The sequence below is a fragment of the Brachyhypopomus gauderio genome, chromosome 3 (assembly GCF_052324685.1).
Source record: "Brachyhypopomus gauderio isolate BG-103 chromosome 3, BGAUD_0.2, whole genome shotgun sequence".
Taxonomy (NCBI): Eukaryota; Metazoa; Chordata; class Actinopteri; order Gymnotiformes; family Hypopomidae; genus Brachyhypopomus; species Brachyhypopomus gauderio.
In genome coordinates, this window is record NC_135213.1 from 1,491,146 (window position 1) to 1,514,877 (window position 23,732).

The following is a 23,732-nucleotide window of genomic DNA, read 5'->3' on the forward strand; positions in this document are numbered from 1 at the left end:
CGACGTCTGTCAGCCATAATTTCTGCTCAGCATGAATCAACTTTCATCAGTGAACAGCACTGAGGCCCACTGGTCCCTTGCCCAGCATAAATGCACCCTGGTCCATGCAAGACTATAATGCCTGTACCTGGTGGTGTGGTCATCTGGTGATGTGTCATGTCATGGTCTGACATGACACTTGGGTTCCTCTCACTTCCCTTAAATGTGCATGGAGTTGTGTGGCATTCATCATCTGGTTCAGCAGGGCACTGTTCACAATGAAGTCATCAGTGTAGGATGTGGTCAAAGGACGTTCACTTCTGTGCCTTTCTGTGACTCTACCAGTCTCTTTGTATCTCTGTTGCAACCTGCTTATGACACTCTGTGACACTTTAAGCTAAGTGGCCACTTCCGTCTGAGAACATCCTGTTTGAAACCTCGCAATGACGAGGTACTGTAGATCAATTGTTAGGTGTAATCTGGGCCTCATGATGTCAAAATAGTGAACAGCATGATGAGGAGGACTTTTTAAATTCCAGTGTTAATTGAACCACAAAATGTATTGGTCGATTCACCTGAATTTTGCCATTAAACTCCTTGTTAGAGAACAGCAAGTTGCAAAAATCTCTGAAACATTGTACAGTTGGACATGTATTCAAAAGATTAGAGGTCATATCCTGTGACCTTACAGCTGTAGAGCAGAAGTGCAGAATGACATCACATTTCCTATGAGAGCTCTGAGCATGCACACATAGTTTCGTTAACATTTCATGGCCACGTTCCACTCAGTTATGTAATACATTCTGAATATCCAGTCATTCTCTGGCCCTCAGCACCACCCACCGCGCCACGGAGCTGAAACAGAGAGGCACCCTCACCAGCTACACCGCGTGACGGGTCCGTTACTCATTAACCTCACCAGGCAGCACCCACATTCCTAGAAGCACTGCACAGGTATGAGGGTGGAGTTTAGAGTGTGGTGACACACGGCGGAATTTAGAGTGTGAGGACACAGAGGAGCTACACAGCTGTCTGTCTGCGCTCACCTGTGACACAGGTGCAGCTAGGGGGGGACAGACAGGTGCATGCACACACACACACACACACACACACACACAATCAGCTGCATGGTATGCCCTCTCTCTGTCTATGAGACCAAAACCTGTGATAGGTTTATATTTATAATCCGGTTTATAACTTTCTTATAACTCACTAATTCACATATAAGAAATCAACCCTTTTCAGTCTGTAATCACACACACACACACGCACACGCACACACACACACACACACACACACACACACACACACACACACACACACACACACACACACACACACACACACACTATTTTGACCCAGTCTAGGTTAACCTGTAGCAGAATGAGGATGTGGAAGATGGTTTCAAATGTTTGAGCTACAGTTGAGAGTGTGTGGGATGAACAAATAAAAATATTTCAGGAAGGAAGTGTGGAAGCTTTCTGTGCAACTGCCAGAGTGAGATCACACACACATACAAGTACTGACTTCAGGAAGGCCAAGACCTAAAACAATAAACATAAGCCCTGGCTTTCCAGAAGGAAACAGGTGAGTAACACAACAGGAGACTAACACTGCTGGAAAGTAACACTACATATGTGTAACACTACAGGAGACACAATGCTGGAGAGTAACAACCCAGGAGAGTAACACTGCTGGAGAGTAACACTACATAAGATAAGAGTAACACAATAGGAGAGTAAAACTACACAGCAGATACACATCTCACCTGGAGTGGAGTTACACACAGTTATACACAGAGATTACAACAGCATATCATATACAAAGTGTATTATATACAAAGGTCTACGTATACACAAAATATGTGCAGCACTGATCTCAGAGTCTAGAAACACAGTGGGTCTGTCCCAAAACCTGGGTCTGGCGCTTCACATCATAGTGTGTTTGCTTCCAACACATAGGCTGTCCCAATTCTTAGATAGTTTAAGTATGCTGCCTACTGAGAGACCTTAAACTAGCTGAAATCAGCATCGAATGGTTCCTCAGGTGCTAAGGTAATCCCATGATTATATGTTATTTTAATTCTCTCTGCTAGAATATTCAAGAAACATTAAACTATGTTTCTTAGCCACAGCATTTATTTCCCCTTAGGTTTTAGTTCGAGACCATTTAGCTCTTTTTTTAACTGATTTCCTCAACCAGCTCAGTTAATATGGTACACACTCACTTATTCTCCATCACACACACATATACACATACACACTCCACCAAACTAGACCATCACTGCTCTGTTGCCCTGAATAATTTGCAGTCTAAACTTGCTACACCAGCTGACCATTTAACTGGTCTACTTTAACTGGTATACTTTAACTAGTCTAATTTAACTGCACTGACTGATCACAAGGCAAATACTGTGTCCAGGTTTCTTTGCTTTGACGAGTCTAAAAATGGCCCATGTATTCTGAAACTGGTCCAGGTCAGGAAATGCTGACATAATTATACAGTTGATTTCAGCATTTTAGAAATTCCGGTCATCCGTCAGCTAAACCCCCCCCCCCCCAAAAAAAAACACACAATACGTCACTGATACATCACTGGACCAGATTTCCCCTCTGCATGACTTTCACTGACTTTGCCTCTGACTTTGTCATGGTGAGGCAGGCCAGGCCAGAGCTGGTCAAGTCCGGTCAGGGGCAACCGTTCACTCGCTTTCCACAGTACTTTTCCATTGCGTAACCACATTGTTATTATGGCTATATCCCTAAGGTGCCCTCGTGGCTTCCTGCGGTCATCTATAACGAAAGACCGCCATCTGGTGGACATCCGGGCTACTACTGCTTTGAAACTGGTCTCAATGGTCAGCACTGGTCTCAATGGTCATTACTGGTTTTCACTGGCCCTGCCCATAAGACATCTGGACTCAGTACACCCTCACCTGCACATTCAGAACATGGATCTCCATAAAGCAGGTGGCCAACTTGCTCTACGGAGAGCGTGCCCACCCTCTGGGTCTGGCACGCAGCCCGGCCCAAACCCCTGGGCATGTGAGACTCAGCACCACCAGATGCTGTCAAAACACGCTGACGCACCATAGCTGATGTCTTTGCAGCATAAACTCATGAAGAAGAGATGAGGAAGACCTGTATTGGAGAAACAGAGAGAACACACACGAGACGTGAGTGTGCAGCATGAGAACACATCTCCTTCAACTGGGAGCACTGGAAGGAGCACATGCTATGGGAGAGGTTGCACTCAAATGAAGAGTCCTTCCAAACCAAGAGAGATAAGAGATTAAAGCAGAGATTAACGTAGAGATTAAAGTAGAGATTAAAGGCCCCAGATCAGTGATAGTTTTCTCCCTATACAATGATATGATTGCACTATAGCAGCTCTTTGGTACAAACATATAGCGCTTTGTATGCTGGTGATGGTCAGGTAAACATGCTAGCTTGGCAGCTAATGACATCATCAGCAGTATTTCTGTATTAATAGTATTAATAAGTATAATAATATCAGTTAATGAATAAGGATGAGAGGACATCAATTTTGCCCATCCACAAACCGCTCATAACAGTCCCACTCCAGAACAGTCCAGCTCCAGAACAGTCCAGCTCCAGAACAGTCCAGTTCCAGAACAGTCCAGCTCCAGAACAGTCCAGCTCAATCTCCACTTGGCAACACTTCTCACCGGCGCGTTTGTGGCCAAATCTGCTGTGTCGTGTGAGCGCGCCCTATCTGACCTACGCCCTTATTATGGTGGCTCCGGTATTTCATGTCTTGCATCCTCACAAACGTCCACACCAGCCCCATAGAGAGGGTCCCGCCCGGAAACACCGCCACACCTGGACATTTACACAGGGCAGAAAACAGGCGAGAGTGACCTGTCTCCAGTGAGACCCAACGTCACCTCCCTACCAGTTCACCCACCCTCTGTAGCAGGTGGTGCTCTTCAGATTGTATTTTCCCCCACAAGCCCTTGCAGTCTCTAAAAAGCTCAAATGACCCTTTTCTGTCTAATCACAAGTGTTGGAATGTACAGTGCTGGGGACGAGAGTACAATGGGTGGGTGTTAGCACGTTTGTGTTTGGTTTTAATGCAGGCATGTTCTTGACTTTTGCTTCGTACATTCTGCTGTGATTTGACTCTCCAGGCCACCGTACCTTCCACTGTATCAGGAAACATTTTGGAAATGTAGACTGTAGGCTTTGTAGAGCGAAAACCTGGTCTAGTGAAGATATGCATAAGTGCATGCGCGCGCGCACACACACACACACACACACACACACACACACACACAATCTCCTCTAGTAGACATGCATACGTGCATACATGCACGTACACACATATACACACACACATATATAATTTGCCCTAGAAGAAGGACCCTCATACTTGGACATAAGCATAGGCATAAAATTATTTTGAATTTTATACAGAAAAACACATTTAACAGTTTTACCAGACATACACTGGCATTGCAAAAAAATGTAATCCTGAAAAAAGTCAAAATACAGCTGCCCTTAATGAAGCTATATAGAGCATCATGTGATAACACAGACACAAGATCTAAACCAGGGGTCTCCAACCTTTTTGGAACTGGGAGCTACTTCTTGGATACCAGTTATTGCGGAGGGCTACCAGATGTTGAGCGGGGGGGGGGGGGGGGGTATAATTATTAAAATAATAACTGTTGTATAATTGGCGAATAATCATTTAGTGTTAGAAGGGGAGGGACAACTGTGAATTTTGATTGGACATAAATTTAAGTAGATTTCTCGATGGGACCAATTAGGTTTACAAATTTATATGTAATTCATTGGCCCTTTGGCGAGCTACTCGGAAAGGGGTGGCGAGCTACTGGTAGCTCGCGAGCGACGTGTTGGAGACCCCTGATCTAAACAAACTAAACATCATTCAGTATTAAACAATCAGGTGTCAGTACTGACAAGCCACTGCTTGTGTGTCCTCACGTCAGAGCCGGAGTGGCTAATCGGGAGATTCGTGAGGATTCCCGACGGGCCGGCTCATGTCAATCTCTAGTTTGGGCCGATTGGGAGGGAAAAATAATTTTGGGCCGGATATAAATTTGGGCATGAAACTCCCCGGCTGAAAAAGTGGCCCACTCCGGCCCTGCCTCACGTCCTTCACTGGTTTTGATGACCAGATACCTGGATGGCATCTTGTCTCCTGTCTGTGGCACCCGTCCGTTTGCAGGTTTGGGTTGACGGTGGGCTGTATGGGCTCATGGCATGTTCTCACAGCCATTTTGCATTCTGCAGGACATTTCGGCTCACTCAAAGCGTGAAAAATAACAGTGCATTTGCATAGAAGGGTCACAGTATTTGCATGTGGTGGAAAATGCAGAGAAGCCATATGCTTGGAGCGTCACACGCTGCTGTTAAAGGGCAGGCTGTCAGTCACAACCACCAACAGTCCCGCACACCCACCATCAGTCCCGCACACTTCTTTAGACCCACAGACTATTCAGTCCAGCACATCCCATCAGACCCCTATTCCCACCGTCAGTCCCGCACACCCACCATCAGTCCCGCGCATCCCGTCAATCCCGCACACCCATCATTAGTTCCACATGCCTCATCAGTCCCGCACTCCCCATTAGTCACAAATGCTCAATGTCAGTCCCGCAAGCCTCATCAGCTCCATCATCCAGGAAGAGCATGTAGGCCAACCTGGTGAGAAACCTCGAGAAGCTCAGCACACCCCCATAGCTGATCCTCCAACGAGCCGAACGGATCAAGTTTCAAAGAACATGACAAACACCTGATCGTGTAAGGTTTCAAATAACACAACAATCATTGTTTTAAAGAGTGGGAATTGTATACCCTGTTTTCTGTGAACTTTATTAAGATAAGACTGAGAGGAACTCTCACAATTACAAGTAATTCCCAAACAAGGAACTCCATTATAGTGTTTTTATAGAACCTGAACAGGACATACGGGAAGACTTATGATTATAGTTTCCTGTTTCCTTAACAGGTGTTTATCTGAGATTATCTGATGGCTCAAATAATGATGCTGCTGGAATGGAATTAGGCCCACAGATTCACTTCAAAAGAAATAAGTTCAAAACAGAAGGAAGCAGCAGTGTAAAAAAAGATGTATGGTACAAAAATAGCACATTGATCCTTAAATAAACAGAACAGCATCTGTTGTCTAGGGTCACAAGCTTGTCAGCATGTATTAAAGGCCAGTCACTGGGCTGTAATATATCACTGACCTCAGAACAGTCAGACCAGGATGCAACAGCAGCAGAGGTTCTCAGTGGTCGCAAACGTTCTGATCTCAGAAACCTTCCATTAGGTTCCAAACATTCCACTTTTCCCATTGATCCCAGAGTTCCTCGTGTTGTTCAAGTCTGGATATTGTAGAGTAACCAGAACATGCCACTGCACCCTCACCGCACCAACCCCCTCCCTCCTCAGATGACCTCACTTCCTGTTATACAGGGTGATGACGATGATGACAGTGAGGGATACCATGGCCATCATGCTGACAGCCATGAGGAACATCTTGCATACGGGCATCTTCACCAGGCGCAGAAACAAGGCCCGTGCCCGGGTGACCAGGCTCCTCCGCTCCTCCTCCTCCTGGATGGTGTCGGCGGGTGCGCCCAGGTCCAGGCTGCGGCGGGTCTCGTCCAGGCAGGGCGGGGCGGCGCTGGGGACACGCTTCACCTGAAGCTTGGCACGGTCGCGGCTGAAGCGGATGCTATAGACATACTGCATGGGCTCGGGGAGGCAGGACAGCACGGTGGGGTCGGTGTCCAGCTTGGGCAGACCCAGCGAGGGCAGCGATGTGAACGCCCGGCACAGCGGACACTGGACGCTGTCTGGCTGGGTGGACACGACGTTGATGCGGGCCAGACACTCCAGGCAGAAGGTGTGATGACATTGCAGCATCTTGGGGGTGTTGAAGACATTGTTGAATGGGCTGAAGCACACAGCACACTCCAGGTCTGGGAGGGCGGGGTCAGCGGGGTTGTATGGGTCCTTCAGCTGCTCCTCCATTGGGGCTGATGGGTCTTTTGGGATGATGGTGACAGCACGGTGTGCCGAGGTCAGAGGTCAGAGGGTCAGTGGCAGTGTTGGGCGTCCATGACACACCACCACGGGTCTACAATAATTAACAATAAAAACAATAAACAATAATTACACAAACTTCAGAAAAGACAACCTGGATGTTCAGCCGCAGTCCAAACGTGTGGTTATTGTTCTGCTGCTGATGGTTCAGGTCTGGCTTGTGCTGTATTGTGGACCTCCGGGTTGTCAGTAAACAACGTAAATTTGCATTGGAAATTGGTTTTGAAGATCAGCAACATAAGTTCATGCAAAGCAGAGGCAGGCTTATCTGCCAGCCAATCAAACGTCAGGGCACGCAGATGAACACCGCCCCCAGAATTTGGTTACAGTGACTGGAGTCTATAATTCAAACCAGAGACAGGACAGCCAGAACCAAAAAGGCTCTGTGATGGTGTTGGGATTGAGCAGTTAACACCACCCACAGGGGGGCAGGGCTAATAGCTTGGGGGTGGTGGTAATTGGACTGGGGCTTGTAGTACTCCCTCAAATTCATACCACTCCTCCTTTAATTTACCCCATTGGCTCCAATTTACACGGACTCAAACAGCACTGGTGTTACCGATGGTTACTCAAACAAGCGGGCTGTGTTCATCCCCTACAGGTGAGTGTTGCTCCTGAACATGTACCTGTACCCATGCTGACGGATGCTCTGGCCACGACGGTTCAGGCCTGTGCAGACCAGCAGTGAGACCCACTGCATCTCCTCATACACCCACGTGTCCAGTTGATCTACAAGTGAAGCATGTTTGTGTAGTGTGCTCATCTGTTCTGACTGTGAAATGGTTCTTTGCATCACTTCCTCCACTCTCCACGTATGTGTCCGCGTCATGACCAGCCTGGGAACAGTTCTCCCTACCAGAGGCCATTAGGAATAACCTGCTGAACTGACCTCAGATCAGCTTTCTACCGCAGCTCTGCATGTGCTGATCATGCAGTAGTGGTGGTTCACACAAATGAGTCCACAATGCCAAAGCCTATTTTCAAATTTCAGTGTGGTAACTGTTTGTAAGTTTTATAACAGTATGAACAGCTTTCCAACCTTGATCCAACATACCTGCTGCTAAACACAGTCAAGACAGAGCACTCAGACACAGTTATTCAGGTGGCCAACACCAGCACGCTTACTTTATGTTCATCCCTGACAAATAAATAAACATAAATGTAACATTGGGTGTGATCAAGCGTGATCATGTGTAATAGAAAGCTCCGACCTACTAAAACAGCAACCAATCCAATGTTTCAGTAGTTGTAATAATAAATGTTTTAAACAGTTTTAATAAAAAATGTATATATATATATTTTTTTTAAAATATATTATATATATATATATATATATATATATATATATATATATATATATATATATATATATATATATATAATAAATGTTTTAATGTTTTATATCTAGCCTCATGGGTGTACTCCACTGTCAATAATCAGGTGTGTATCAGAGCGTTTCCTCAAACGCACCCCAACGCACCCCCTCACACTCACTCACCGGTTACAGGCAGCGTGCTTCACTCTGTTCTTCAGTACCGTGATGACCACCTGTCAAAACAATCCATCACGCACCTGCAACGCCACTCCAGTGAAGTGTACAACACTACTGTATCTACACATACAGCCAAGGTCCTGGGGATGCTTCCATGTGTCCACACTGGAGGGAGTCTGTCCCTCGCTATGTGTGCCTACAACACGTTCTCTGCTTTGGGGAGAAAAGGAGGATTTGCATACTGAAATAACACCAGAGAGTAGTCAAATACACCTGAGAGAGAGAAAGAGATGGAGGTAGAGATGTGTGTGTATGTAGACTGCATGAACAGACGTCTGTGTGTGTAGACTGCATGGTTGTTTTGAATAGAGTGTGTACAGTGTTTGATTCCAGGAGTTTACATTTGAAGTGCAGTTTTACATATAAAACAGGCAATGCCAATAATCCATGTTTATGACTTTTAGGAAAACTGTCAACATCCCTAAGTTCAAAATATCACAACAGAACCTCTGAAACAAACCTAACCAAAGACACACAGTGGACTAGTTTCAAAGGAGATTTTTATAAAGGTCTGCTGTTAAGTGTGAAATCCAAATTGCAAAATGTATACAGACTGAGACACTATCCAATATTTAAACAGGTATACAACCTGAAATTTTTTTTTTAAACAAAAATCCCCACAACTGGTTACAACTACAATAAAGAATACAGTATGTTTCATTACAATAACACATATGTACAAAACCACTTAACAGTGAATTAGTTCAACAACTAAGGTCAGTAGTTGGGTTTAACCTGATGAAATCTGGTGAGCCAGCTAGCTGACTCCATTAGCGAGCTATTTAAGCTAACATGAGCAAGCAACAATGTTACCTGTTTAAATGTGGGAATGATTTAAATAAGACAGATACATGTAATACAACAAAATCCTACACAACAGGTAAAAGACAAGATAGTAACAAACAACATGGATTTGTAACGGTATTTCACAGTTTTTTCCGACATTTTTTTCTAAGTATAGCAGTGGAGCTCTCAGCCAGTGAACAGCAGTGTGGGATAGCCTTCGCCGTGGACACATGCATAAGGTCCCTCAGAAGATAGCTAAGGACAGACGGTCTTCCCCTAGGGAGTGCGCACATGCTGCTTAAAAATGCTGCCTCTTAGACAGCTGCCTAAAAACATACACTATTGCTTAAAGTATTCGCTCACCTTCCTTGACTCACATATAAGCTTAAGTGACATCACATTCCCGTATGACATTGGTGCACCCTTCAACTCTTGTGGGAAGACTGTCCACAAGGTTTAGGAGTGTGTTTAGGAGTGTGTTTATGGGTTTTTTGACCATTCCTCCAGAAGGGCATTTGTGAGGTCACATAATGATGTTGGATGAGAAGGCCTGGCTCTCAGTCTCCGCTCTAATTCATCCTAAAGATGTTTTATCCGGTTGAGGTCAAGACTCTGTGCAGGCCAGTCAAGTTAATCCACACCAGACTCTGCCATCCTTGTCTTTATTGACTGCCCAACATGTCTTAGTATGCTGAAGCATTCGGAGTTCCTGTCACTGAAACTAAGAGACCAAGCACAGCTCCTGAGAAACAACCCCACACCATAATCCCCCCTCCACCAAACTTTACACTACAATACAGCTGACAGTTGACTGTGGGAATGTTTAGGAGCGAGGAAATTTCACGACTGTGTATGTTGCACAGGTGGCATCCTATAACAGTTCCATGCTGGAATTCACTGAGCTCCTGTGAGCGACCCATTCTTTCACAAATGTTTGTAAAAAAAAGTCTGCATGCCTAGGTGCTTAATTTTATACACCTGTGGCCATGGACGTGATTGGAACACCTGATTCTGATCATTTGGATGGGTGTGCGAATATTTTTGGCAATATAGTGCATCACAGCTAGGGACTCCTACTCCTGTTACAATGACTGAAAAAGAGAACTCTGCACTCAATTAATGGATCTACCAAGTGATTTCCCAGCAAGGCCTTCTGACGTCACTCCGCTGCAGTTAGGTCAGCCATCAACATGGAGTGAACAGCAGCAGCCACCAGCCTAAACATGATGCCCGTGCTAATCTGATGGCTGACAAATCAGAAACACCGGAGTGAGACACAGGAGTGAGACACAGGAGTGAGAGCACTGTGCTTCGTGCTACAGTGTAAGCTTAAGACTTTGAAAGGTTTTTGACTGGTTTTCCAGTGTAGCTTTCGCTTCCTCAAACACTTCCAACATGGATCAGTGTGAGTCCGCATTTACCAAGCAGCTTTACTTCTGTTAGGTTTGTGGTGTGTGTGTGTCTTCCCTGTTTGGGTTATTAGTTACAGGTGGTCAGTATGCAAAGCGGAACCACGAATCATGCAAAATAAACAGGGTGCGGGGAGGAGCACAGGCCTCTCCCTGGAGCCACACTCAGAGGGGCATCCCCACCGTGACCCCTCCCCCTCCCAGTCAGATGGGCACGCCCATCCTGACTCCTCCCCCTCTGTTGGAGGTGCTCTTTGACGTTCATGTAACGGGTGGAAGCCGTTCCAGTTCTGCTTTCACTAAATTCAAAGTCTGTGATTGGCTGGTTGTAAAACACTGTGACAGTTGTGACTACCTGCTGAGACTGACCACACCAATCAAAATGGCCACGGCTAAAGAATTGGATAAAATCACTATTGAAGTCATTCATTGGAAATAATGAGAGTCATGAGGTTATAGAGTGGGTCAATGGGGCGGGGTCACTGGAGCAGGCGGGGTCACTGTAGCAGGCGGGGTCACTGTAGCAGAATATACAGTACTACGGCCATTCTGCATCCTTCAAAACATCTCACAGAGGAACTCTCCTTTTGAAGATGAACCTGCCCCTCAGTGCAAATAACTGTACCAGACGTCCATGCTCCCCGAGTGTGTGATGGACAGATGGACAGGGAGTGTGTGTCCTGAGTGAGAGGTTGTCCCCTCCACACACACACCCTCCAGCAGGGTCTCTGTCTCCAGGCAGTCAACTAGCTCTCGCTGTTAGCGTTAGCCTTGGCTAGGCGTGGTTGTGCGCACATGCGGGCGTTGGGTCAGAAGCGGGCCACCTCCCTGAGGCTGGGCGCCGCTCCCTGGGACAGGTGGAGGTGGTGGAGCCCTGTGTTGAAGCTGGCACACAGGAGATTGCTGGAGTCACACGGAGCCAACGACAGCAACGGACCAGAACCGTCCAAAGAGAGAGTAAACAAACACGCTGTGAAAGGAGAGAGAGATAGGGAGGGAGGAGAGAGGGAGAGGGAGGGAGGAGAGAAGGAGAGAGAAAGAGAACTGACTTGAAGAAAAAAAGAGACATAGAAGAGATCTCTACTTCTTTGGCCTTCATAGTCATAGCACAATACAGAGTGAATGTCTGAATGTGTGTGTGTGTGTGTGTGTGTGTGTGTGTGTGTGTGTGTGTGTGTGTGTGTGTGTGTGTGTGTGTGTGTGTGTGTGTGTGTGTGATACCTGCAGTGTTCTGGTTCCAGATCTTCACAGAGCTGTCATAGGACACGGAGGCTACAAGTGATGGAGAGCCGAGTGTGGGTGGCAGGAAGACGCAGCAGGCCGTGGTCTGGAGATGACCCCGATACTCCACCACCTTACAGCCAGGCTGCCGCAGATCCCACAACTACACACACACACACACACACATCCACATACATGTACACACACACATATGCACACACAGGGAGAGAGAGAGACATGCACACCAAGACAGATGGACAGACACACACACATGCACAGAGAGAGAGAGAGAGGAGAGAGAGAGAGAGAGAGAGAGAGAGAGAGAGAGAGACACATACACACCCAGACACACACACACACACACACACACACACACTGTACATCAACATACATTTACAGACACATCCATCAGTATTCAGGTAAATAAGCTCAGAGGACAACCATATACATTTCCAAAACCCACGATTTAATATCCACACACGCACACACACCTTCCCACACACACACACACACCGTGGCCTCACAGCCTTGTCCTGTGAAGCCGTTACTGCAGGAGAGCAGGTGGTTGCCATTGGTGCTGATGTCACAGTGTGTCTGGATGTACTGCTTAGCAGGAAATGTGTGGATAACCTGCCATGAACGACTGTCCCACACTCTGGAGAAACACATCACACACACACACACAAGGCTGATCATGAATGTGTAGACACAAATGGGTGCAAAGCCCCACAGAGACCCTTGAATCTTGTGGAAAGTCTCCCCTGGAGTCTGACTGGAGCCTGGTACAGACAGACAGGAGGCGGGGCCATATTACTGACAGATAGAGAGGGGCGGGGCCATTTGAATGACCTAGGGTTAGGTTTAGTTTAGGAATGGGACCTCCAACAAACACATTTAAGGGCGATGGTCAGGTAACATGAGTTAACTACAAGAACCAGAATGCATTTCATATCATAGATCCTTAGCACTCTCCATATGATGAAGCTTGTTTACTGTGCTAGCCCTGCCACCCCAACCCCTTAGCATCAGCTGATTGGCAGATAACCTGACATGATCCTGCAGAACTCTGAGACAGGGCAGGCGTCACAGGTCATTCACCAACGACAGCAGCTGCAGATACAGTAAAGAATCCCAAAACCATCACACCACCATGACCACCACCACCAGGATCCACAAGTCTACACCACACCAGGGCTTTCTCCAGCACTGAGGTCTACTTGAAGACACCAGCACCACTGAGGTGTTCAGAAGCTCCTGTACACTCATCCCAAGTGAGGTGTGGTAGGTTTGGTCTGAAGATAAGCTCTGTACATTCAGCACTCCACAGGGCCCCACACACACACAAACACACACACACACACACACACACACACACAAACACTCACCTGATGGTCTTGTCTTCAGAGGTTTGAACAACTGATGTTCCTCCAGGAACCCAGCAAACATGCGTTACCTGAGAGAGAGAGAGAGAGAGAGAGAGAGAGAGAGAGAGAGAGAGATTAACAGAGAGAAAAAATAATCCCAAAGAAAGACAACAGTGTGCAGAGTTAGCGACCATAACCGAGAAGACCTGAGAAACGTCAGCTCTCATTTTCTTGATCTAACAGCTAATACATGACAGAGAGGACGAAGAGAAGAGGACGATTACCTGATAATCAGAATGAAATGTCAATGCACTAGAATCAGGTTAGAGCAGGCATAACTCATAACGTTAATGGAAGAAATACTGCCCCACGAGGGCAGATAGTGGGTGTAGTTTGGGAGATGTGGTTCTTTTACCAGGTTGCGTGAGATGGTGTTCTTCTGTAAACACTTGGCTGTCTCGATGTCCCACAGGCGCATGGAGTTATCACGTGAGCCCGTGCACAGCTGCAACCCGTCTGCAAAACCCCGAACACCCCACACTTCAGGCATATAGCACACACACCGCACACACACCACCCACTGTTGTGTGTGTGTGTGCAGACACTGAGTGGTGTGTGTGTGTGTGTGTGTGTGTGTGTGTGTGTGTGTGTGTGTGTGTGTGAACACTGAGGGGTGTATGCTGGCGTGCCTGGGCTGACGGCAACCCCGTTAACGACGAGCTCGTGTCCATTAAAGGTCTGGATTGGGCTGTGTCCCCCAGCAAAGTCCCATTGCAACACACTCTTATCACGGGATGCACTGAAGATATACGTACTGCCCGAGAAGCAGCTCAGCTGGTACACACACACACACACACACACACACACACACACAGGAACACAATAGATACACACGCAGACACATGTGCATGGAATAAAGCGTAACACCCTGTGTGTGTGTGTGTGTGTGTCAGACTGGGTTATTAGCTGCAGTCACTCCTGCACTGTTGTAATGGACCATACTGAACTGCTGGGTAAAGCAGTGCTGAAACTCACATGTCTAGAAAAAGCACTCCGAAGGTAACAGTTGATAACAGCTGTACCTTTATAAGGAGTGTTGATGAGTGTTCACACAGATGTTGCCGTTACCTTGGTGATCTCCCTGTTGTGGCCATGAAAGGCTTTGCAGGGTTTTCCAGCTCTCCAGTCATATACAACCACAACCTGTGTGAGATATTAATGCACACTTGAGAATGCATACGCAGCTTAATACACGTTTAGCTTACCTTAATACACATTTACCTTACCTTCATAATATTCACATTTAATAACGCACCATAAACCTTACATACCTCAACACACCTCAAAGACCATACATAACTTCATAACCAATACATAATTTTATACACACTTCAGAACGCACACATACCCTTGCAAATGTTAATAATTGCTTCGATACGGTTGTATAAGCAGTTATAATCCACTCTCACCACCCAACACCTCCACTCACCTGGTCACTCCCACCTGACACACAAAGGTCAGAGGACAACGAGGTCACACAGTTGATGGCATCAGAGTGGGCGGGCTCATACTGCACCACCTGTGGCGAAGGTGTAGACTCCGCCCTCTCCCTGGCCCTGTGCAAGTAACAATGGTGAGAGTCATACAACTCACACGAACCAGCAGAGACTCTGTGTGCATCTGTGTGTGTGTGTCTCACTTGTAGATGTCAGAGCGGCGGTGGAACTTGCTCTGGAATTTGCCCATGTTGGGGTCACACAGCAGGCCAGCAGCACAGGGTCACACAGCAGGCCAGCAGCACAGGGTCACACAGCCAACCCCCCAGGCTTCCCTCATGCTTGCCCCCAGTTTGATCTCATGCCCCTTTCACATTTAAACATAAACACACAGACTCACATACAATGCTTCAGTGTTCACAATATTCATCAACAGTTATCAACAGCCGGTATTCATTTCAATATTTAAAACCAACTGTAAACACAGTGTAGGATATGAACAGTACTAACGCCTATGCGAGCGTGTTATCGGCTCTCGTCGGTTTTGAAAACTCAGTTGCTGCTGCGGCAGTGACCACTGGCACAGAAACGCCACTACTGAGCACGCCACGATGCATTTCAGACACATTTTCTGATCTGCTTTGCGAGAACATGGGAGAAGGTAGTGGGTGAATCCAATTACTCCAGCTGCATCAGCGCCTTATCGCATTAGGGCAGCCCGTCACCAACATGTCACCTCAGACACACTTCGCTCTGAGCAGGATTAAGGCTCAATCCAAAATGACATACTTAAGAGGTACGCACTAGATTTCAATGTAGTACATTCTTTCAATAGGTGAACGGGCAGTTTTCATAACCTCGGACATACTACATCTGCCATTTTACCATTTAGCCATGATGTCACAGGATCAGGGTTAAATGCACCAGCTGAATCATGGAACAGGACATAGTATGCTGCAATCACATACTTCAAAATACCTCCAGATTCAGTAAGCCATCCGGGTACTTTTCGCTTACTGTTTAATGCATACTACGTACTCTGACACACTACCGTTTATTACATACTGCTTTGGCCTACTGTACAGGAGGGAAGTATGGCATCTCGGACGGAGACTCAGCTTCCCGAAGCGAGATGCCCGTGTTTGCGCTGTGCATTTTCTGTAATAATCGTGTCGATCAAGTTTATAACGCGTGCCGTTACTAGGCTGGCGCGAGACCCTGGACGAGCTAGCTCACTAGCTAACTAGCCAACTCGCTCTCACGAAAATTAAACTTACCGAAGGACAATGAGATGTAGGTGCGGGTCAGTTCACTGGAGTTTGTCTCGTGTTGCACGAACGAAGCCTCACAGTTGCAGATTAACTGAATTAAGTTATTAAGACGTTACTATGAGCGCCCCTTTCCTCATTCAGTTCAGTACAGCAGCTCTTCCGTTCCCTTAGCGACGCTTTCGCCGTTACCAGGTGAGTATGGTCACGTGATGATGCGGGGCGGGGCGAGGGCTTAAAAACTATTCAGTGTGTTGGTATTCAATTTAAATTTCCTTTCCTGTTAGATAAATGAATCAGATTTTTTTTTCCAAAATACATGTTTATTTTATTATAAAAAGAAAAAAAACAAAATATATATGGTATTCTCTTTTACACTCAAAAAGTGAGTTTGGGTGTCGAAGTGATGCAAACAAGCATGGTCCGATTTCTGAGAACGTCAAAGCCAACAAGACACAAGACAGAACATATACAGGACACCTGCTCACTGGACCAAACTCGCGACTCTGCAGAGTGAGCCCGCTAAATGCGTCAGCCAGGGACGAGGGACGGCACCCCGGTTCAGCTCATCATCAGCTGGGTTTGAAATATTTCAGCAGACTGTTGCTCTGAGAGCCCTTGGGGGCAGGCCTTCCCCCACGCGCCACCGCGTGCTTGCTAGCGAGTTTGGAGGGGACTTTGAGCATGGGTTTGCGTTGTTTCCAGTCTGCTAGCAGCTCTGCCTGTACATCTGGTGGAAGCTCGGAGAAGATGCGGGGGTCCACATTAGTAGGGACGTCAGGGTGTCCAACCTGAGTCACGGGACAACCTGCAGAAAGCTCCTCCTTTGACCTCTGACCTTCCCCACAGAGCTCATTCTGGGCATGCCCTGTGCTGAAGTCATCATTGTGTGCCATGTCTGTGTGACTCACACTGGATTCACCGCATTGCGAAACCCCTTGTTGGTTCAGGTGAGCCGTGACCCTCTCTGTAAAGTGCTGGGTGTAGGCTGAACCCTGTGCACCTGTAGAATCTCCTGGAACAGAACCTGCAGTCCAGAAACTGGCCAGCAGCTCCTTCTGGATATGCTCAGGAAGCTCTCTGAACACGTCCGGGTCAATATGGGGTGGAAGGTCAGAACTCTTCCTCTTTTCTAGAACACTGGCTGGTCTAGAGTCTCCAGTGTCCACTCTCTTCTCATCAGAGTGTTCTAGAACCGGTTGCAAGGGAGATACAGGTGACTCTGCCTGGACTGCTTGGGACAGGGATGTCTGTCTTAGTGATGATGATGATGGTGAAGAGAGTGATGAAGAGAGGGGTGTGTGTTGGAGAAGTTCTGTAATCTGTGTGTTATTTACACCACACATGGCTCCAGTTTGGGTGTGGCTCAGTGGAGTGTCGGGGGTGCTCACAGCTCCAACTGTTTCCTGAAGAATCAAAACCATAAGAATCAGGATGAGAGACGTCGTGTAGGGTCATTAAGGCCTCGAGTGTGAGCTCCTCTAATTGTGTATGTCTGTACACAGCAGAAAACCTCACCATGCTTTATTAAACAATTTATTCATTTTAAAAATATTTACATGAAGCTTAAAAAAACCTGTAATTAGTTACTTTTGCTGTGGGCCTGAGTGATTGTGTGTGTGTGAGAACTATCACCTGCTCCTGTGTGGAAGTATGTGTTGCCGTGGGTAGTGTGTGTGTGTGGTGACTCAACTGCTCTTGTGTGAAACTGCATGTTGAATGGGTTGTGTGTATGATATATCTTGCGTGCATGTTGCAGTTTGTGAGTGTGTATGGTGGCTCATCTGCACCTGTGTGTATGTGTGTTGCAGTGAGTGGTGGATGTGTGTGTGTGTGTGTGTGTGTGTGTATGTGTGTGTGTGTGTGTGTGGTGGCTCACCTGGGCCTGTGTAGAGGTGTGTGCTGCTCTGAGCGGTGTGTGTGTGAAGTAGGAGCTGATGGCATTCCTTCCTGTGCTCTTATTCTGCAGGTTAGTGAAACACACATTCAGCAGCGTCAGGTGGAATCCCTCCCCCACATCCACCAGTCTGTGGAACAGCCTCATTACCATGGAAACCAGCTCAGGCACTGCCTCAGTGCCCCCTAAAACAGAAAAATAAACAAAGAAGTCAACGAGAATAAATAGAGAACACAACGACTATTATCACAGTCACCAAAACAATCAGATCTGTCATTTAATGGAATACTGAATTAAAAATGGCAATTTACTTCCCCACATGCATCTTCATGAATCCTTCTAACATCCATAAAAAAATTGACACAGTACACACTAGGGGTGACCTGCAATAGTCGCTAATTCGACTAGAGTCGATTATACCCCCTAGTCGACTATGAACGTCATAGTCGAATGTACCATTCTAACTGCATGGGGGTGCCCAAGGATGCAGCTAAGCATTAGTTGTTACATGAAATGTCTTTGTTTTCGTTGTATATAACCTTTTGTCATATAAAATCATACTAATTTCTGTTAATAAATATTTAAAAATTATGTTTGCGCATTAACAATAGGCATCTTCCTTACTACACATCAATAAATCACACCCTGCTGTTGCACAATCCAAACGAGCGGAGCTGAACACGCTACAGAATACGCGCAGCATCTGACGAGATTATAATGGCTACTAAAAACCTTCAAAAGTATTTTGAAAAACAAAGATGAATCAAACAAAGTAAAGTGCAAGTTATGTCATCAACGTCTTTCATTTCGCACGACAACAATCAACATGGCATACCATTTAAAACGCGTAAAGCTGGGCGTACACTGTACGATATTTTAAATCGTGTACTCAGCTCCAGCTCAAACTGTACGACTAAATCGCAGGGTTTAAAAGTTCACAGCTCACGATTCATATACTCACACTATACGACCCGACGCTCTCATGCGATCTCACGAGGAGCGATTTGAATTTCAAACATGTTTGATATTCTTGCGACGCTGCGATTTCTGATCGGGAGTTGGTCGTGAGGTGTGAATCGCTCCTCGTTTACCTGTGTAAACTATACGATGCACGACACGCGATTGAGCCGAAACTCGGCCCGATCGAAAAATAGTCGCACGAGTGAAAAATCGGCTGAAAATGGGCCAAAAATCGCACAGTGTACGCCCAGCTTAAGGCGAAAAAAAAAAACGTTTGTCGTTTCAGTCGTGTCGTCTCGTCTCGCCGCGGTGCGTCTCGGCAAGTAGGCCTATAGCCTAAACATTTTTTGTTGTTTGCTTTTAAACCCCGTTACTTGAACCTTTCCTTGTATGATTTTGCTGTTGTGTGGCAATTTTTTAATATTTTCAGGCAGGCATATTTTATTTAAAATATTTTTGACTTTTTGCACAGTGCCTGTCTGACAGTTCGATATGCGCAATGCGCACTGACGGTTAATGTTCTCTAATGTTTCATTAAAAAAATAAATAAGTAAATAAATAAAAGCTGAATAAAGCCAACCTACCGTGTTTATTCATTTATCTGAGTGTTTTAGGTTTTTACTTTGAAGAGGAAAAAAGTCCTGAATGAGAACGGGATCCCGTTTAAGGTGCTCTAAATAAAAAATAAACCCGATTCGACTATTAGTCGACTAAAGGGAAAAGCTGACGAATCAGATTCGACTATGAAAATCCTTAGTTGAATACACCCCTAGTACACACACAACGATCTCTGGATCCGTCCTGAACTGGGCTAGGGGACAGTGTGTGTGTGTGTGTGTTTGGTGTGTGTTTGTGTGCACGTGTGTACCAGTTCTAACCCTGCGTGCGGTGTGGTGGGGTATGGGACACTGTGTGTGTGTGTGTGTGTGTACCAGTTATAACCCTGCGTGCTGTGTGGTGGGGTATGGGACACTGTGTGTGTGTGTGTGTGTACCAGTTAGAACCCTGCGTGCGGTGTGGTGGGGTATGGGACACTGTCTGCTCTCCCGACAGAACCAGCGATTCACTGCTGTGCTTCGTCTCAGGGTGAGTCTCAGCGTCTGAGGCAGCCTACCGTCTTTTTGCATCCTAGCAACAGACAAACACACACAGAATATATTGGATTTTTTTGTTTTTTAGACATTTTTTAGACAACATTTTCCCCCAGGAGATGCATTTGATAAGTCTTCTAGGATGGTTGAGTGTGTGTATGTCTCATTAGTACCGTGTATTGGGGAGTATATGTGTGTGTCTTGCTAGGACAGTGTGTGTGTGTCTCATTAGGACGATGCGTATCTCACTAGGATGGTGTGTGTATTACTAGGATGGTGTGAGTGTCTCATTAGGATAGTGTGTGTGTGTGTGTGTGTGTCTGTCTCTCACTAGGACAGTGAGAGTGTTTGTCTCTGTGTGTGTGTGTGTGTGTGTATTACTAGGATGATGTGATGTCACTCACCTCTCGGTCAAGCAGCTGAGCAGTTCTCTGACTTTGCTCTCTACTTCCATCACCGTGGAGATCTTCCTGAAGGAGTCCTCATCGCTTAGCGACTGAAACAGCAGAATCCAGATCACATAGGAGCTGAAGACCACCCCACACCACCACCCCCGTTCCTCCCTAATATTTGTGAGTAGAACACTTCAACTCCACCCCCACTTCGAACGTCCATCAGGAGTCCCCAGGTGTTGTTACCTGTGGAGGACCTGCAGGGGTCACAGGTGAGGGGTCAGTGCCATAAGCGAGGCTCTGGATGCGTTTGGCCGTGGCGTCCCCGAACTCACGCACCAGCTGGTGCAGCGGTGCCCCCTGCAGGGCAGGGATGCTCATCACACCCAGAGCCTTCAGCTTCTCAGCCGTCCTGTAGCCGATTCCTGACAGACACAGTACTAACTGCAGTGTGTTGTAGTGAAGAGAAAGTGGAAGTAAACAGAGCTTTGTGTACCATCCCACTTTTTGAATTGCTCTATATGTAACAATTTTTTATGTACTATCAAATCTGATATTTATTCTCCACATTAAGAGAGCCCACTAAAGTCTCCCAGAGACTTGGTCATGTGGTGTTACAGGGTCACAGGGTCACTCCACGTGTTCACACACCCAACCCACAGTGCCCACAGGGTGCAGGACTGTGGTACAGTCAGTCAACAGACTACAGACTACGTAGTGGGGACAGCAGCAGATCTACGTATATATTTTACTTGTATATAAATACATGATTAAATATAGAATTATAACGCGTGTTGTGGTTTCTGTAATGAGTGGAAGCACCAGGTCGCGCCATTTTATCCTCCTGTGTGTAGGCACCTACCAGGCACTTTGCCGGGTCCGGACAGGCTGCTCATCAGTTCGGCTGTGCTCTGGGGCAACAGCGCCGTCTGCTGGTTGGGTTTAAACGTGCCTGATATCAGCTTGGCCAGCAGCTTGTTACTAGCGATTCCAGCGCAGGAGGTGAGACCCAGTTTGCTATGTAGCGCCTCCCGCAGTTCAGAGGCTATGACGGAGCCCAGGGCCAAGCGAGCGTGCTCCTGCACGTCCACCGCTGATGCTGTAGGAAACACCATACAGCATACAGCAGGAGAGCTGACCCAGGATCAGGTCACAGCAGTCTGGCCCATACCATTATAAACACACAGACCTAGCTGAGCTGATCCCACACCAGCACTCAAATGTCTGATACATATGACCCGAACTAAACAGCTCAACTGGGTGGTTATAACACTGGGTTCTGTACAGTATGATATATATAGTATAAAAATTGCTCAAAAACACCAATATTTCAGAAACATTTGAGTTCCATTTTACACTAATTTGCATGTTGTTAGAATTACAACATTATTTAGGTTATGTATGACTAATATCTGTTATCAGTGTTACAAATTACATTAGTGTTACATTAGTGCGTTTGGTGTTTTAACGAGTGCTTGGGTGTCGTTAGTGTTACGTATCATTGGGGTCCTCTGCTGAGTGTTGGCTTACCATCATGCTTGTAGACGTGACCCACAAATGAGAGACTGGACATGTCTGTGTCTTTGATCCTGTTCTCCACCATCTCTGTAGCGTCTACAAAATTCTCATCAAAGCCCAGCCTCTCCACGAGGTGGCAGTACGACATCAGAAGCTCTAAGCACAAACACAACCAGGGTTATGTTTATGCTTTGCACATCAACATTTTAAACATTAGTCGCAGCCCCTGATGTCCTGAGGTGCTGACAGGATGTTTGGGAGAGTAGTGTTCTAAATGTTACGACGTCCAGCACTGTAACGTTACTAATGCTGCCTCAGAACACTGTCATTTGTGTGAGGGTGACAATTCACAGGTCATGTTGTACACTGAAACGTTTGATTTTGAACAGCATAGCATGCGGTTTTTGATCCTACAGCACTGGTTCAGAATACCTGTGACCTGGTACGACATCTCTCTGTAGCAGGTGAGGTCCTCTCCCTTAACGATGACCAAATTAGGACATTTCTCCAGAGCATCCTTCACCAACATCAGCTTAGTAACACCGAGCTCTCTCGCCAGGTAGTTGCAGGTGACGATGATGTACTTCTGTTGGACTCCTGAAAGAAGACGCACACCCGGACTGTTGTGAAAGCCTGTGGGTTCACCACTCCTGTCATGGTGTGGTCTAGAAGCAACCACCCCTTCACTGTGAGGACAACGTCACCTAGGGGTTTGGTCCGCAGGGCTGGGTTCCGGATCATCTCCACTTGAGCGTAGTAGCAGTCCAGGTCAAAGTGAAGGACCACTCTGTGATCTGCAGCACTGCACCCTGAAACGACACAACACGTCGCCATCATGATGCGCTTCTCATAGTTTTTCGCTACAGTACTCATTTTCTTTCGGATACTACAGTATTGACAGCAGTCACTATTTCTCCACTCCCATATCTCGGTCAAACATAATTAAAAACTTTTTTCCCTGGTTTCTAACATAAGTACAGTACAGTACATTCCTAACATCAGAAGGTGCATGTAATGTAACACCCGTGCGTGCAGAAACATACACCACACAAAGTCCTGTCTCCATGAACAGCTAAGAGCATCCATACCTGACACATCGAGCAAGTCTGCACTAATGTCACAGTCATTCTCCCCTTCCTCATCTGTGTCCATGGTGTTATTTACCGAAACTTTTCAGGTTAACCCATACAAAAACATACACGAAGAAAAACAGCTATAGAGTTTTCCCTCGTAGGTAGACGCGTAGTGTTGAGTCTCTGGTGTTAGCGCCACCTATTGGGGTGGAGGGGATTATATCGTCTACACAACACAGACACTGAAATAACCACAGGGTAATTTATCGGCCATTCAGCCTCGTGTATCACTGCAGGAGTTGCATGTTGTATCTCTTAAAATAAATAAATCAGTTTTACTTTGAAGAAACCAATAGAAAGGTTGCTGATCATTTTGTTGAACACCTTAGACCAAATGAATTAAATATTTGAAGTTTCCAGTGGCTGTTTACATTGCTAGATGTTGCTATTCCATAGATCCCAATGGAATTAATATTATGACTTAAACATCTACTTTTTCTTACATAATCTGTAAGCACCTTCTGGGACTTCAGAAGCTCTGTCAGAAACCTTTCTCTATAAATCTTCTGTACTACACTGCAGATTTTTACTACCTCAAAATCTTTGTCCGTCTTTATCTACAACT

General features: G+C 46.2%; 3 protein-coding genes and 1 long non-coding RNA gene across 4 annotated transcripts in view; all 4 read right to left on the bottom strand.

Moving 5' to 3' along the window:
- LOC143509673 (uncharacterized) overlaps window positions 1-4,575 on the bottom strand; it is a 5,108-nt gene extending 533 nt beyond the window's left edge. Inside the window, exons 1-2 of the long non-coding RNA XR_013129723.1 lie at window positions 3,543-4,575; window positions 2,916-3,120 (exon numbers count right to left, since the gene is read on the bottom strand). This is a non-coding gene — a long non-coding RNA (uncharacterized LOC143509673). The remainder of the gene's footprint in view (window positions 1-2,915; window positions 3,121-3,542) is intronic.
- A 113-nt stretch (window positions 4,576-4,688) lies between these two features.
- On the bottom strand, window positions 4,689-8,775 carry LOC143509674 (RING finger protein 225). The gene is made up of 2 exons (XM_076998516.1): window positions 8,579-8,775; window positions 4,689-7,114 (listed from the first exon to the last, which is right to left on the bottom strand). Exon 2 carries the CDS (start codon window positions 7,006-7,008, stop codon window positions 6,430-6,432), a length of 579 nt encoding a protein of 192 aa, XP_076854631.1. The 5' UTR covers window positions 7,009-7,114; window positions 8,579-8,775; the 3' UTR covers window positions 4,689-6,429.
- Window positions 8,776-9,149: 374 nt separating this feature from the next.
- wdr31 (WD repeat domain 31) lies at window positions 9,150-16,346 on the bottom strand. Its single transcript, XM_076998837.1, has 10 exons — window positions 16,186-16,346; window positions 15,112-15,275; window positions 14,902-15,028; window positions 14,541-14,615; window positions 14,102-14,246; window positions 13,828-13,928; window positions 13,434-13,501; window positions 12,562-12,703; window positions 12,049-12,211; window positions 9,150-11,797 (listed from the first exon to the last, which is right to left on the bottom strand). The coding sequence occupies exons 2-10, from the start codon at window positions 15,156-15,158 to the stop codon at window positions 11,637-11,639; spliced, it is 1,029 nt and encodes a 342-aa protein (XP_076854952.1). The 5' UTR covers window positions 15,159-15,275; window positions 16,186-16,346; the 3' UTR covers window positions 9,150-11,636.
- Window positions 16,347-16,515: 169 nt separating this feature from the next.
- On the bottom strand, window positions 16,516-23,626 carry poli (polymerase (DNA directed) iota). Its single transcript, XM_076998841.1, has 11 exons — window positions 23,611-23,626; window positions 23,123-23,306; window positions 22,739-22,843; window positions 22,467-22,631; window positions 22,047-22,190; window positions 21,379-21,615; window positions 20,763-20,941; window positions 20,529-20,620; window positions 20,028-20,161; window positions 18,056-18,258; window positions 16,516-17,582 (listed from the first exon to the last, which is right to left on the bottom strand). Exons 2-11 carry the CDS (start codon window positions 23,184-23,186, stop codon window positions 16,749-16,751), a joined length of 2,157 nt encoding a protein of 718 aa, XP_076854956.1. The 5' UTR covers window positions 23,187-23,306; window positions 23,611-23,626; the 3' UTR covers window positions 16,516-16,748.
- Window positions 23,627-23,732: the final 106 nt, after the last annotated feature.